Below are 16432 nucleotides of genomic sequence, written 5' to 3' on the forward strand. Positions count from 1 at the left end.
ATTCATAACCATAATAATTATGGCCGTTCAATACCACTTTTTTTTTTTTTTTGTCAGACCGACACCAGTACAAGTACTCAACCCTTGAGTAGTCACTGATACTAATGCCAAATACTGATACCATTAGCACATAAAATTCCCCCCAAAAAACAAAGGCCTAATTTAAAAAAACAAACAAAAAAAACAAAAAACAAAGACCTAATTTTAAAGAGAGATAACTATAGACCTCAGGTTAGCATTTTTTCCTTAAAACTGCATGAAAATAATGGTAATTTTCTTTTCTAATTACAGTGCAAATTTCAAATGGTCACAAGAAGGCAGCCGATACTGGTATCGGTCACCGTTGCGAGTACCGATACCATGAAATACAGGACTGTATCAGAAAATTAGAATATTGTGATAAAGTAATTTATTTTATTTTAGTTTTTTTTTTCATTTTCTGTAATGCAATTAAAAAAACACAAATGTCATACATTCTGGATTCATGACAAATCAACTGAAATATTGTAAGCCTTTTATTATTTTAATATTACTGATGATAGCTTACAGCTTAAACAAAACTCAAATATCCTATCTCAAAATATTAGAATATCATGAAAAAGTACACTAGTAGGCTATTCAACTAATTACTTGAATCTTCTAATTAACAAGTGAATCCAAAAAGTATGACATTTTTGTTTTTTCAATTGCACTGCAGAGAATAAAGGACTTTATCACAATATTCTAATTTTCCGAGACCGTCCTGTAAGGCCTGGTATCAGCCCAATACGATTCCTGCTATCAGTACTCGCATATCCCTAATACATACTGTAAATATACTATACTAGTATATACAATATAATGTGACACTTCTTCCGGTCACATTTGCATGCATTCAATTCACTTGTGTCAAGAAGCTGGAGTGGATGGAAAACAATGATACGTTTATTTGGAAAATGTCAGGGTTCCCCCCCCAAAAACGTTTTTCACTTCAAGACCCAAACTTGGTTCGTCTCCAATAGACATCATCATCATCTGTACACATCCTAATCTCATCGATAATCTAATTGCCAAGAAAACAGCATGCCTATCAAAGAGTTACATTTCAGCTTACAACATTTTCACATTTCACATGCTGGCCGAGGGTTCATTTTGGGGAAACCCTCGTCTTACAGTAAACATCAACCTTGTCAACATGCACACATCTGTAAATCTGTGCCGGGGAAAATTCCGACCCCGCCACTGGCACGCACGTACATTTTCATCAATGAATGGATTTTTTCACCAGCGGGTTCCCAAGTCCTCTCTTCATTCGGAAGTGCAAGTGGAATTTGAAAGCAAACCTATTTGAGTGTGTGAGCGTGACATGGCTCGAGGACACGATAGGTCAGAAGAGTGATGTCACTCGACGAGTTCGACGTAATTGGCCGGGTAGAAGCCCTCCTTGCCTCCGCTCAGGACCCCTCGGCACCAGCCCTGGTCGTCCTCCTCCTCCACTTTCAGGAACTCCTCACCTGGGATCACAACCAACCAACATCACATCCGGAACACGCTCACGGCCATATTTTCTTTATCCACTGCCAATAATAATGAAGGCATCACACTCAAATATTGAGAGAATTATTACCAGATTCTTTTCTATACAAAGATACAGCGTTTTGTATTTGTTTGTGCGTCACCTGCTTTAAAGGAGAGCTCATCCCCCTCCTCCCCCGTGTAGTCGTACAGAGCTCGAACCTTCACGCCCCCGATCATCACTCTGGTTAATAAAGGGTCGTAAGAAACAGGTGGCATCACAAGAATCAACCTCAGGTGAGACCGAGTTGACTTACGGCCGGCCTTCTTTGCCTTTCTGCTCCCGCTTCTTTCTTTTCAGCTTTTTCACCGGCGGGACCCACTCCTGAAGAAAGACGGCCAACAGGTATCATCTTTATATATAATTTTCATTTTTTTTTTTGCAGTTTTACTTGTAAAAATATAAATTATTTAAAAACATCTAGAATAAATTAATTAAATTAATTGAATAATTAATAAATACAATTAACTCATTTGCTCCCAATAACGTGTAAATACGTTTTTTTATGTTTTAAGTGTCCCAAAGACGTATTTATACGTTTTTTTTGTTTTTTTTATGCTAGAGCATACAGAAGGCTTTGATGCAGCCTCTCAACTGCAAAGAACGGTTGCAGAAATGGTAGTTATTACACAAACGGCCAGCAGTTGGCAGCAGAGCAAAGGAGATCAACCAGGGCCATCTAGAAAAAAAGCTAAATTACTTACAATTTTAAATAGATCTCACAATTATTTCACAATAAAATACAATCAATACGTTGGTAAGAAAATATTCCATCCATCGATCCATCTTCCTGACCGCTTATTCCTCACAAGGGTCGCGGGGGGTGCTGGAGCCTATCTCAGCTGGCTTTGGGTAAGCCAATCGCAGGGCACACAGAGGAAGGCCGGAGCCTGGACTTGAACCCGAGTCTTCAGAACTGGGAGGCGGACGTGCTAACCAGTCAGCCGGTAAGAAAATATTGTGTAACATAAAGTAATTAGCAACTTTGGTTCTACAGCATACATCCGCTCATTTACAGTCGCTATTTCCAATTTCATCTATTTGCTTTTTTTTTCCTGTGGAACCTGTCCTCAGCTATTTAATTAAAAAAACAAAAAACAAAAAAAAAACCTTACCTCGTACACATTCTGTAATGCGCTAAGATGCCACAAGATGGCAACAGAGCCCTAACTAATAGGAAAGTAGCAATTGTTGACAAGGATATACAGTTCATTTCCATTATTATTTGTTTATTTGTCATTTGCGTGCCATGCTTGTATGCAACTTAGCTTTCTTGAGTTTGCAGTAGCATGCTAGCTAAGACTATTGAAGTCAGGGTCAAGGTGGTTCATATGTAACATGGGTTCATGACTGTGTACATGCTAGAAACACGGTGTTGATACTTTATGATCGTCTCCATTTTAAGCGCTTTGCCGCCATCTTGTGGCATCTATATGCAATTACAAACTGATTTTCTCTATTCGGGCCAGGGTTCGATATTGTGCAGGTTCTGTACCTGGATCTTTGGCCAGTTAGTGAGCATGCCAGGCCCGTGATTGTTCTTCCACCATTTCAGATCCTCCTGCTCGTTGATGGCCATCAGAGTTTGGTGGAGTTCATTGTACACTTCCTTTATACTGATGTAAACACACAAACAGACAACGCACGTTTGTCAAACAAAGAGAAGGTCCGAAAAGGTCGTGAAGAAGACGGTCGTCTCGACAACCTCTCGTTGTTGGTGACGTCGAGGTGTCTGTGGACGGACAGGAAGGCCTGCTTCAAGAAGCTGATGCGTTTCCGCTCCTCCTCCTGCGACTGCTCAAAAATCACCTCCATCTCCTCCATGTAGCGCGGCGTGTAGCTCGTCACGTCCTCCAGGATTTTCTCGTAGCGCTCCCGAGCCTGCGCGGGAAGTATTTTCGCAGTGACTCACAAAGGTCATGTCATGCACACCAGAAGGCGAAGCATGATGTCCATTGAATTGAAGCAAAAAGTGTGGCAAAAACGGTATAATTATTTACTTTCTATTGATTTATTTGTATGTATTAAATACAATAATATAACATGCTATTTTTCCTACTGAAAATATACATGTACAATTTTTTATTTTTTATTTTTTTTGCTAGGCTGGAACGGATTACCGGCATCTCCTTTCATTTCAATGGGAAAACATGATTTAAGATGCAAATATTTAGCATATAGTCATGGAACAAATTGAATTAAGTACTTAAGTACTTATACTTAAGTCTAAATTACAAACATTCAGTCACCTCTGGCGGAATCCCAAATTGTGCCTTTAAAAAGATGACAATGCTCAATTTTTGCTAGACATGATGTGCTGCTCGTTGTCATTGCTTCCATCCTGGGCTTCATAAACACAGAGCAGCGCAACGACAACATATGTCCATATAAGGGCAGCGCATGGAGGAAAGATTCAAGGTTAAAGGACATTGTTTGGACAAAACAGCAGCAAGATTGAATAAACACAAGCACGTGCACCGGGACAGCAAAACCTCCTTGGAGTACAAAAAAAATCTCACGCAGGATGTGTGACTTGTGATTTTTTTTTTTTTTTTTTTAATCTGGCCCGCAGAGCAATTAATTATCAATAGTTGTTTTGTTTTTTTTGCCAATTCACATTCATTTATATGATTAAATATTAATTCATTGTAAAAAATAAGATTATCCCACAAACCTAGCGAGGATAAGATCACGTTTGTAAAATAAACAACAAAGTATATGCAAATATGGTCAATTTCCTATTTTTTCTATGAATTGGTACTATTGGTACCAAGTTCTGCGATTGGCTGGCAACCAGTCCAGGGTGCCCCCCCGTCTACTGCCCAGAGCCAGCTGAGATAGGCTCCAGAGCACCCCCCCGTGACCCTTGTGAGGAATAAGTGGTCAAGAAAATGGATGGATGGATGTTACCAAGTTGTCTGCAATGTTTACGCATTATTTGCACAAGTGTTTGAGAAATGTTGTAAAACTCCGCCTCTTCCACACTGCATGGAAGCAATGTAGCATTACATGGCCTCAAGATTCAAAGTCTGGAAATTTTGTTATTTTAATGTATTTATTTATTTTTTAAGAATAAGGATATGTTAGATACATTTGATACGTTTTAATTTTTGCTTGTTAAACTGCTTCGTTTTAGTTATTGCAGCTCTAGTTATTGCAGCGCTAAGATCTTAAAAAAAAACATGGGAAGATTATTATTACTTTTTGTGGCGAAGTAATTTTAAGAATCAAATGTGGGCCCTTTGGAATGTTTTTTTTTCTTCTTTTTTTTGGTGATCACCTTTTCTTTGGCGTCGGTGGCCACCTCTCTGGCCTCCGCCACCTTCTGCTTTTTCTCCGGACTCCAATTTTCAACGCCGTTGGCTTGCTTCTCTTTGTCCAGGGCACTCTGCTCCTTCTGACAGCACTTGTGGTACGAGGCGCGGGCCTTCTCCAGCTGGTTAACACAAACACACACATTGCATATGAACACGCAAATGAGAGCAAATAATCGAAAATGAGCCAGTCGGGAAGACTGCAAATGGGAGTGGTGTGCAAGTGTTGTTGTCATCTTTGGCAATGCAAAAAGCGCCCATCAATTTGATGGTACAAATAACCCATCGTACAGTATAAACGATAGTTTTCGCTGCGGTTCCAAACAGCTTTGATCGTACTCGCTCGTCCACCAGCCCGTTGCGGATCGTACCGCTTTTTCCACAATACGTAGAGATGACTCACGCGCCAGGATGGGAAATGAAATTCTCGTGTAAACATGTGAACTGCGCGAGTTTACGTGCAGCCACTGGCACTGATGTCAGTCATCGGCGAGACATGACTTCTTCTGCAATGGGTGAAACATCTGCTTTGGATTGGAAATCCTTAGCTAAGACGAGACTCATCAGATCCACATGCAAGATAGTTCATGTTGGGCAACTGGTCTCGTGAGCGCCCTCTTGTGGCAACAGCAAGTCACAGACAAATGTCATACCATGAACTTCCTAACCTTCCTAAGTTCCTAACCCAACAAACGGTTTGAAACAAACGACAAAATTACCACATACTGTAATTTTTTTTCAGAATGTAAAGAAGGACTCATTTCGTACAATTTCTCACAAAAATAAACTCACTCAAAATTTTAATATTATTGAGGTTCTATGTTTGCCATGCATTATCATTCCAATTGGGCAAAAAAGTATTCGACCAACTGTGTTTTCCGAACTATAAGTCACACTTTTTTTCCGTACTTTATACTGCGACTTATATTCCAGTATGACTTGTGTATGTTTTTTTTTTCTACTTAATTATGCATTTTTGGCCTAGTACAACTTGTACTCCGGAGCGACTCATAGTCCAGAAAATACGGTACACATCTTGTAATATAGGGCAATATAAGACATGGTCTAAGTGCAACAAGACATGTCTGCCATCTAGTGGTGATTGGTGATATTGCAACATAAAGCTAAAGTCGACCTATGCATATGCGCAGTTGGGCACCTGCAGAATCATATATTCACTGATTTGTTTGTTTGTTTTGTTTTTTTTCCACAATATTTTTTTTGTACTTTAGATTTTTTTTTCCAGGGATTCAACCCCCCACATTTCTCACTGTTTTTTTTCTTTTCTTTTTTTCCCCCCATTTGGTGGAAAACCAAATGTTAAAGTGAATGTTCATCAGTATTTTCTGGCAAAGTTTTGGCGGATTCTTAAAAAAATAATATTGATAATAAAATAATTTTAAAAAAATAATATTTTTTTTTTAGGATAATAATATAAATGGGCATTTTTTTCCTCAGTTTAAAAACCAAATTTTAAAGAGAATGTTCAGCAGCATTTTCTGGAGAATGTTTTGGGGATTGTTTAAAAAAAAAAAAAAAAAAAAATGATAATGAAAGAATTTAAAAAAAAACAAACATTTTTTTTCGTGGGATAAGAAATTTTCAGTTTAAAGACACTAGTAAATCATTCTATTTTATCTATTTTATTTCATTTGGATAGGGTGCTTTAAACAGGCTATCCACTCTTAAAGGGGAAGTCAACCCCCCAAAAATCATTTGACTATGTTCTATGCAGCCCCCCTGCTCTAAATACGGTATTCTGGTTAATATTGAGTGAGTGGAATATGAGTTATGAAGCAAAATCCAGCCATTTTTATCATTATCAGAAAGCGGCCATTTTGCCATTTGCTGTCGACTAAAGATGACATCGTTGTTGCTCAGGTCTGGGGTAATAACCAATCACAGCTCAGCTTCAGAAAACATGTGAGCTGTGATTGGTCGTTGACTGAACAGCTGTGATGTCATCTTCAGTCGATAGCATGTGCCAAAATGGCCGCCCCCCTGAGATGGATAAAAACGGCTGGGTTTTGCTTCATAACTCGTACTCAACATATGTAATATTAATCAGAATGTCAGGTTTAGACTATTGAGGTCACATTTAACATATTATTGTCAAGAAATGTTGTTAAACATATGATGTTGTGGATGTGAACCTTGGTCAGCTTCTTGTTCCACGGTTTCTGCGACCGTGAGAAACTGGTGTTACTGTCGTAGCTTTCCCGCAGGCCACAGAAGAGCTTTTTGGGAAAGGTCTCTCTCTGCCAGGTCTTGACCCGTACGCCCTCCTCGGCCACAAGAGACTGCGAGATGGACGAGTGGAGGGCGGACAGGCGCTCGGTGGAGGTGAAGAAGCTCTGCCAGGCAGTCATCAGCGAGCCGTACAGCGGCCCTGGGGGTGGGGGGGAAAAGACGACGACATGACAAATGGAGGGGATGAAACAGAGCGGGCCTCGGAGGTGAGTCATGGAACCAATAAAGAAGTAATTATCTCCATCTTTCCACTGTAACGCACATGGACTCATTTAGAAGCAATCAAGGGATCTTTTCTCAATTGTTCAAACGTGCGGCGTTCGCAATGTTTTGACATCACTGTGAGTATGGAACGTCGTTTGAGCATTTGTAATCCATTCCTTTTATCCTCACTAGTAAGACAATTTGAATAATGTATATTCTTTATCCTCTGGGAAGAATGGATGATATTACTGCAGTTTACTGAGGAAGTGTGACCATCTGCTTCACGTATGTCTGTATTATACTGCCCCCTGGTGGACAAGGCATCACTGTTTCGGTTCCGATTGTACCCAACACTGAACCCAACCGTTTTTTAACTCTTTAATTCCCAGCCATTTTCACAGAAGCAACCCCTTTTGCTCCTGTCTGTTTTACTGGATTTTGACTGACTTTGCAAGGTCCACAGAATGTTCTGTTCTATTGCTATAAAAACATATCCGTTTCCATTTTGCAGCAATTAGCATTAGAATAGTTTCATCATTATTCACAAACATGTTGAAAACACTGGCAAAAAGAGCTTGTTGCAAATGGCCCTGGCTGATCTCTTATACTCTTCTGCCACCTGTTGGCCATTTTTTGCAAAAACTACCATTGATTTAAACGACCTCTTCATGTCAGAAGCTGTCTTTATGCTTTAGCATTAAAAAAAATATATAAAAAAATTAAAAAATAAAAAATAAAAAACAGAGAAAAAAAACCGCATAAATATGTTTTGGGGAATGAAGAACAAAGTATTGAAAAACGTATTTATACGTCTTTGGGTTTGAATGAGTTAATAGCATAGTGAAGACAAAGTGTGGACTTGCACAGGATGGATATCGAAAAATAATAGCTCAAATGGTTTTCCAACACATGACTCACGAGAATCCACGATGGCTTTCCATTTGTTGCTCCACTGGCTGAGCTGCTGGGCGTACTGCTTTTCCACCCTGGCCCTCTCCGCGAAGCAGGCCACGATGTCGTTGCAGGCCTGGTAGGACTGCTGGGTTCTGTGCACCGTCGGTACGTAATTCCCAGGCTGCAAGAACACAACACAACACAACACACAGCAATCACGAGTTGCGCAACACTTGGCTCGGAGTGGTTTTCATACCGAAAGCAAAAAACAAAAAAACAAAAACGTACCATCCAGAAGCTGCGTTTGGCGATGTCTTGAGTCGGTTCTTGTGGGAGGCTCGCCATGACGGTGGCTGTCGAGTTGTTGCTGTCACGCAAAGAGAGTCGCTCGACTGTTTAACGCGCATTTCTATCAAGGGAAGGCAGTTTTTGTTGGCTGGGCCACGCTGGTGATTATCATGCAACTGGTTGGACTGTGTCATTAGAGTCAAGTCTGTCATGAGTGGGGTTGTTTTGAAGACAAAGCAAAACTGAAAAGCGAAGCCATTATTCGGTTGGAGGGGTGGTAACAGGTCGGCCACATGGGTGAACTTGTAGGGCTGTGCAGTTACAATTTCAATTATTATACTCCGCAATTACAAAATCAGCATAATCGTAAACAAAAATAAATGATTAATAATACTCATTTTGAGTTGTTTAAATTGATATATTTGCACCTTTTTTATTTTAAAATTATTAGCTTAATAAATCTTGCTTAGTCCAAAATTAAAAATTAAAAACATAAAAAAAATAAATCAATATTTTTTTTACGTTTAAACATTTTCTTGTTTTGTACCAAAGAACAAATGATTGTCCAAATCGTGTTTTCAGTTATAACCAAATATTTTCTTCAAAATCGAGCAGCCCTAGTGAACTGTACCTTCTGCCATCTAGTGGAAGACCACTGAATCGTTCTTCCAATCAGCATATGTCACTAGCATAGATAGATTATTAGGGGCTGACCAATTTTTTTTTTTTAGACTGATGTCAATTGTCAGAATAAAATTATGATAACCAATTGATTGGTCGATTAATTGAAAAGTATTTTATAAAATTATTAATTTTCTTGTACCTTAATGCTTACAACAATATGAATTATGACTATTTGTATTTGTTAAAAATTTAATGTCGATATATTTTGGGGTGGTGGGGTATTTGAATGTCATTATCATAAAAAATAAAATAAAAAAAAGCTTATTTCTCCAATTAAAAAAAAAAATCTGATTAAAATCACTCAATTGATTAATTGGCAAATAATTTGATTTTGAATACTATAAAATAGTAATAATGTTGCTGCTCTTCCTGCCAATAAGTGAACCAAAATGTTATTTATACCGTCCCAAGCTTGGGTACATGCATAGCTGTCTCAGTGGCAGACTGGAATTCACAAGGAGGGTGGGGGCCCGAGGGGGGGGGGTTGTAGGAGCAGGAATAGAACAGCTGCTCCTGCATTCTTCCCAAAAATAAACAGTAGTGAAAGGTCATCTTTCCCTTTGCTCTGATTAATACCGAAGCCAACGTCCAGATCCAAGCTCCTTTTTTGTTTTTTCAAATCAAAGTGTGGCAAAAGCAGGCCCGTGCAAAAAAGGCAACAGTCGCAGATTGTTTGGCATGTGAGTAATGCGAACGTGACTAACCACGCCTCAGCACCTCACAAGACATGACTGCACCTATCCGTCATGCAGCGAGCTAGTCCTTGCACTTAGTAGCGGATGGCGGATTTTTCTTGCAGATGCAAACTTTCTTTCCTGAAAGCGCCTCATTGTCAGCCACGGGTGCACGCACGTCATGCTGAGAAAGACCCCAGAGTGAGGAAGGGGATTTAAAATAAATAAATAAATGACTCCATTTAACTGTTAAAAGCGTCAGCTTCAGGCTGGCGTGGTCGATTTAGAGCGCCTCGTTGTTGGCCATGAGTGCACGGACATATTGGAAAGATGGTAGAAGAGCGATGTAAAAACAAGTTTACAAGTTTGACGTGACAGTCAAGCATGTAAACCGGCGCTTTGCGCTCACGTGGCCTCTTTAGAGCGCCTCGTTGTTTTGCTGTGAAAAAGGGATGACCCACTGGGACATACTCCATAGTTAACTGCTCTATTTTCGCAATGATAAAGTAGCATCCGTATTTGTTTGACAGTAGAGCGGGGCGTGGTTTCAGCACATTCAGCAGTCGAGAGTGGACGTAACTCTCGATTTTGAAGCCACACCTCAAAACTCCAGTAGCTCTCAATGAACTTTTACTCCTCTCTGTTCCCATCTATTTTTATCCCATGCCGTCACCGTCAACGGCGGGTGGATATTTGTAGTAGGTTACTAACCCACCCCTGGACGAAGATGTTACAGGACAGAGAGAAGCGAACAGGCCGCGTTATCCTATCAAAGCCAAAAACAAAGCCAAGGCGGCAGCAAGGCAGTCAAGTCCTGGCCGTGGGCACTTACATGTTTGTGAATCACCACTGATTACTCAAGTGAGCCGCACTTGTTACTGGAGGCTCTCCCTCTCAGCATGTTTACCCCCACCCCCACTGACCCCATTTTGCCTCACTTAAAGTTATACACACACAAACACAGTTGGTTGATCAGAGTCACACTGGTCTTACCTTTAGCTTGATTTTCTTTCGTCTCTTTCTCCCTCACTTGAAGTCCATCCCTGGCATGCCCTCACTCCTCTTTGACTATCACTTCTCCAGCCTCGAGGGAGACCCCCCGTCACTTGCCCCTCCTTCTGTGACTCTCTATATGGTGCTAATGGGATGCCCCAGCGTCATTTTGACTTGTGGCAATGTGGTGCGGACTCATGTGAACTTATTATGACAGTGAGTGACATTGGCGTCCCGTCCAGAGGTGGCAAAAGTACTCACAAGCTGCACTTAAGTAAAATAAGGGATACTTGTGTATATATAAAACAACACACTGGTTAAAGTAGAAGTACTGATGTGTATACAATTGAATAAAATAAAAAAGTATATATATACCACTGAATCAATTTTCTTACCTTGGCCAGTATATTACAAAGATATATTGTTCAATAAAATGTCGCAACTCCTCTCGGAGCTCGTCAGTACGGCACTAACAGTCATTCTTTGCAGAGGATAAGTAATATAAGCCCGTGAGTGTTTGTGTTCACTTTGTTGCTTTAAAGGGTGATAGACAACCACAAAATAGAGGCTATTACAATTAATCTAGAATAGCCTATGTGGTTGTTTTAAATACACAAGGATTAGTGTGAGTAAATGTCAACTGGGAGTGGCGATACACAGCTTGTGGCCTCTTTTTGAAGAAGGCGCCAGTCCTGGGACTTTTCTGACACACCTCGTATTAAACAGAAACACATGGGGAAACAGATCAGATACTACAGTGGTGACAGTCGACCCCATGGGTTCATTTGGATAAATAGCGGAATATTAGGGCAAGACTGTGTTCGGAAAACAAAAAGATCACAGGTGGTGGCGGTACAATAATAATAATAAAAAAAAAAGTGGAATGTGTTTTTTCTCTCAATACATCCTGCAGTAAAGGAAGTGTTTTTCCCAAGACTATCCCTTCTTAACATTGGGAATTTATTCTGCGAGACCTCACAATGTTGTACAGTCAATGTGAGCCTGACCACCGTGTTAGGAAAAACAACTCAAAAAGAAAAATCATTCATCCTCTTCCAAGCGCTTATGAATAGCTCACGGGCGTCTTTTTTGGTTTGTTGCATGACTGCGGCCCCTTCTTGCTTTGAATTAAGCCATTTCGTTTAATCCCTCGCAGCGAGCGCCATCCTTTTTTGCTGCTATTAGCCGGCCGGGAAGGCCTGATGGGAAAATAATCCTGGACTTGAAAACATTTGTCTGTCTTTGGGGCTGCCAAATGACTCAAACCAAACCCAGCCCTTTAAATAGGATCATAATTAAAAGGCAGAGACGGTACAAAGAACAATGAGCAGAATAAAAGACGTGATCGTTTCAGCATTTATTTCAACACAGTTGTACTTCTATCGCATTTAAAACGTAGCTTTATATTCATATATACTTTGTTCAACTCTGCATACGTACACTCATACTTTATGTGGTCATATTCATGATACATTTCACTAGACCTAAAATATTTTATAAATTATGTCGTGGTATGTAGTGCTTCCTACACTACAGCTCAAGTGGTTTTCAACGTCCGTCACGCGGGAGCACTGAGGCGACTCGGCGTGAAAGAATACATGAGTCATGTTTTTGTTACTCACATGGCGAGAATATGCGTCCAATAACGTGTCAGCTTCACTAAGGTCATCACGGGGGGGGGCGGGGGGGGGGGGGGGGGGGGGGGGTTGGCTGAACGGTAGAATAGAAAGCATTGACACAAATCGTCAAACAAAACAACACGCGGCGACGCTATTCGGAAGACAGAGATTCTTCAAAATGGTTAACATGACTTGAAATTTCTACGGCTAGCTTTGTAATGTATGTCAGCGGTTCTCAAACTTTTGAGGTCAAGGGGGAACAGAACTCGATATTACAAAAAAATGCCAATATTGTCATTAAAGTAATTAAATTGTCAATAAGTAAGTTTTTTGTGTGAATAAAGCCATATTAAGTCTTTTTTTTCCTCAAGTCAGAATTTTTACAGTAACAATTACATTTTTTGTGAGGATAAAAAGTCTCAACCTTATGTAAATAAAGTTTAAGATTAAGTTCTAACACACACACACACACAAAAAGAATCTGAATCTTTACAAGACCAAAAAATATTTTTTAGAATTAAAAAGTTGTCATTGGTATATGAATTAGATTGTAACAAATTGACTGAAAAAAAAAAGAATACCGATTTTAATAATAATATATTAATCTAAACAATAGGACTATATTCTCAAAGCAAACACCTTCTTGTCTAGAAAAAAAAAAAAGGTTTTGGAATTTAAACAAAAACTACCACCTCGTGAATGCCATAGGGCAGGCGGTGTCCAAACTCGGTCCTTGAGGGCCGGAATCCTGCAGGTTTTGGATGTTTTCCTGTTCCAACGCACTGATTCCAATGAAAAGGATTGTTATCAGGATTATGTAGCGCTTGCTGATGAGCTTCAGGTGTGTTGGGGAAAAGAAACATCCAAAACCTGCAGGCCTCCGGCCTTCGGGGACTGAGGGTGGACACCACTGACGTATGGTATTACAAATTAGCCTTTTTTTGTTAGAATTTTAAAGCAAATATATTGTGTAAGATAAAAAACTAAACAAAAACTAATTTCCACGCCAATATTGGCCCTTCTATTGAAAAAAATTGAAATAAAATATCAGCCTCCTTGATTTCCAATAATCGACAAAAAACAAAAAACAAAATAAAATGCTCTATTTCCAGGAAAAAAGTTGTATTTAAAGTCATAATCTTCTCATAAACAAAGATGTATTTTGTTGGCATAAAAAGTGGTCGCCAGCTTGGTAACCACTGACACACGTCACTTCACACGCTTTTCTCGAATGACTTGGAGTGAAGTTAGGCAAGACTTGCGTGAAACAGGATTGTCAACAAGTAGCGGCAACAGCAAAACGCAAAACATGTTGAACAGGCATTCCAACAGATTGAAGCAGACGTACCGATTGAAAAAGGGGGCCGAAGGTTCGGGAGGTGAAGCGGTTGAAAAAAGCCCTTTGTGTGATCATGGCACCTGCAGTGAAAGAGCGCGCGCTCAACATCATGACACAATGTGGCGCATGGATCCATTATTTCTCCTTGACTTTTGCTAGGGCACTCAACAAAAACAAAAGAAACTTTCGCAATTTGAATGGAAAATTTAAATAAATCATGAATATCATGAATATTGTTCATGGAGTATTAGGGCCACACTGTAAAGAAATTCTACCATTCGAAATAGTATGATGATGTCTGAAAGACTGAATAATACAACTGCTTGTAATATTTATATATAATTTTTTTCCTCGCTATATTACTTTATATAATACAGCCAAAATATTATAAACCACCAGATTTCGAGAACACTGCCATAATATTGAGGAGGAAAAAAGTCAATATTTTAAGAGATAAGGTCAAATTATCACTGAAGTGCCTCAATCATAAAAGAGAAATATTACAAGAAAATAAATGAAAATATGAGGGAAAAAAAACTAATTACAATATAGACAAAAGTTGCACTATTGCGAACATAAATGGCATTAATCATTAAAAATATGGCTGCTGGTTTCCATCCGTTGTGTTTACGTTCGTGTGGGAAGTTTCACATCCACTCGTCGGAAAATCTGAAACCTGTTCCGTCTTTTTTCCTCGCAACATTATAACTTTATTCTCGTTACTTTGACAACTTTTTTGCCTATGAATATTCCTTGCTACCAAATAAATATGAACATGTCTTCCACAAGTGTCTCCTCTCAGCATGATTACTCAAAAGTGAGTAATTTGAAATGACTTTGCTGCTAACCTAATAATGGCTAATAGTGAATCCTGTTAATTAACACATAATATATATTTAGTGCTCGCAAGTAACACACATACAAAGCTCATTATTGGAAAGAATTTTTAGGGAAATTGGCAAATAGATAAAAACAAATACTATTATTCTAACGACTTTCTGTATAATCTTAAAAAAAAAAAAAAAAAAATCCTCTGCTGTCCTCTGACTTTGGCCTTGTAACGCAACAAAGTGATGTCACGATGAGGTCCTTGTGTTTCTGGCGACATTTTAGTGGTGTTTACCCTTTAAGCATCTTTATAAAGTCAGACTGGCGTTTACTCAGCATTAACAGCAGATGGTGTGACAATCCATCTGTCCTTGTGTGCATGTGTTCTACTGCCTGTTAATATTGTTAGCGTTACGTGATACAGTGAACCCCCGCTCGATCATTGATTTTTTAAGTAATCGTTCCTATGTTGTTTGGAACATAGGCAAGTCCGAATTTACAGTTGTGTACTTTGAGTGTAGTACCGCATTGTGCCACTACATCCCTGGCAACGCTGAGCTCTACTGGAAGAGATGCAGCGTGACTAACAGCAAGAAGAAGGTGAGAGAACTAAGAATATGCACTTCGCTTGCCCTAGTTTTCGATGAATGTTTTTGTCAAAATTTTGTGCCGGTTTTCTTCCCACAAAAATCAATATAACATTTATTGGATTCGATGTGTTCATCTGAAGCATTTCTGAACTTGGTCTGCTCAGCAACCACTCTGACAACATCAGCATAACACATCCTGTCAAACGTCAGAGCTTCAAAATAAAAGCACATAATAATAACACTGACCACACTTTCGTGACTGGGAGGCGTGTTACTGCCTTGAGTTCTTCTTAATAAAGTCTTGCAATGTGGATGTGTGTTGAATTCTTTTTACACAAATTCTGAGTGCCAGACATTTGGTAAAGAAGGCGAGAAATATGATAGAATGAAAGAATATAATTGGATGTCCTCTGATGTTAAATGTTATTTATCCACTTCACCAGTCATTTATATATATATTTTCACTCTGTATTATGTATGTAAACTACACTTATTCGCTATGAAATGCATTTTGGGATTCGTATTTTGGGCTGTGTGGAACAGATTATTCGGATTTATATTAGTTCCTGTCGGAAATACTGCTTTGGTTTTCGTACAACTCTGTTTTAAACCATCTGAAATGGATTATTCCATTGTATGCCTGTGAATATTGTGGTATGCTCTGTTTTAATGTGTTGCTTATCCTTATGTGTTAAAAGTAGCAAATGTTTGAAAGTTTGTCATTACCATAACATCCTGACTAATTTTTGTTGGCCCGTTGATAGCATTTCACATTTTATGTCAGCATTACGGACTTTTGCTGTGCTGAAACTATGATGTTTCATTACCGTTTATTTTTATGTAAAACCATGTTTAAAAAAAAGTTTAAATCTCTTTATATGGTCTGAGGAAATCGTGGGTGGGTGTGAAACGTACCTGCTGCGATAAACGGGGGTTCACTGTATACTTCGTTTCAGCACCAAGTTTTGAACCAGGAATCATTGCACTAATGTGCAAATCAGACACAACCACAACCAGCCTGACAAAGTGTGTCGAAGTCCACTGTTCTCCTCTTCTACATCTTCTGTTAATGTTCCTTTGCCAAGTCATGTGTTTCTCACACATTTTCTTTTGTTATCTTTCAATCACCCCATCACTCTCAATCTGTGTTTATGGGGGAAGTAGTGACATGCAAAGTCCTGGGGAGAGAAGGAGGGCACA

At 39.3% G+C, this 16432-nt stretch overlaps 2 protein-coding genes across 4 annotated transcripts in view; both read right to left on the minus strand.

Annotated features, from left to right (window-relative positions):
- Positions 1-897: 897 nt before the first annotated feature.
- On the minus strand, positions 898-16282 carry LOC144004653 (protein kinase C and casein kinase substrate in neurons protein 3-like). Of its 2 annotated transcripts, none has more exons than XM_077502025.1 (10): positions 16148-16282; positions 8506-8584; positions 8242-8398; positions 7023-7258; positions 4836-4991; positions 3261-3436; positions 3051-3171; positions 1812-1879; positions 1659-1738; positions 898-1493 (listed from the first exon to the last, which is right to left on the minus strand). In XM_077502025.1, exons 2-10 carry the CDS (start codon positions 8560-8562, stop codon positions 1381-1383), a joined length of 1164 nt encoding a protein of 387 aa, XP_077358151.1. In that variant the 5' UTR covers positions 8563-8584; positions 16148-16282; the 3' UTR covers positions 898-1380. The 2 variants fall into 2 exon arrangements, with proteins under 2 accessions (XP_077358151.1, XP_077358150.1); XM_077502024.1 differs by lacking the exon at positions 16148-16282 and adding an exon at positions 10857-10921.
- Positions 16269-16432, minus strand: part of LOC144004652 (SH3 and multiple ankyrin repeat domains protein 1-like) — a 49216-nt gene continuing 49052 nt past the window's right edge. For both annotated transcript variants that reach the window (XM_077502022.1, XM_077502023.1), the window contains one exon: positions 16269-16410. In XM_077502022.1, the coding sequence (XP_077358148.1) occupies positions 16371-16410 (40 nt within the window). In that variant the 3' untranslated portion in view covers positions 16269-16370. The remainder of the gene's footprint in view (positions 16411-16432) is intronic.

The sequence above is a fragment of the Festucalex cinctus genome, chromosome 17 (assembly GCF_051991245.1).
Source record: "Festucalex cinctus isolate MCC-2025b chromosome 17, RoL_Fcin_1.0, whole genome shotgun sequence".
In the NCBI taxonomy this organism is placed as follows: Eukaryota; Metazoa; Chordata; class Actinopteri; order Syngnathiformes; family Syngnathidae; genus Festucalex; species Festucalex cinctus.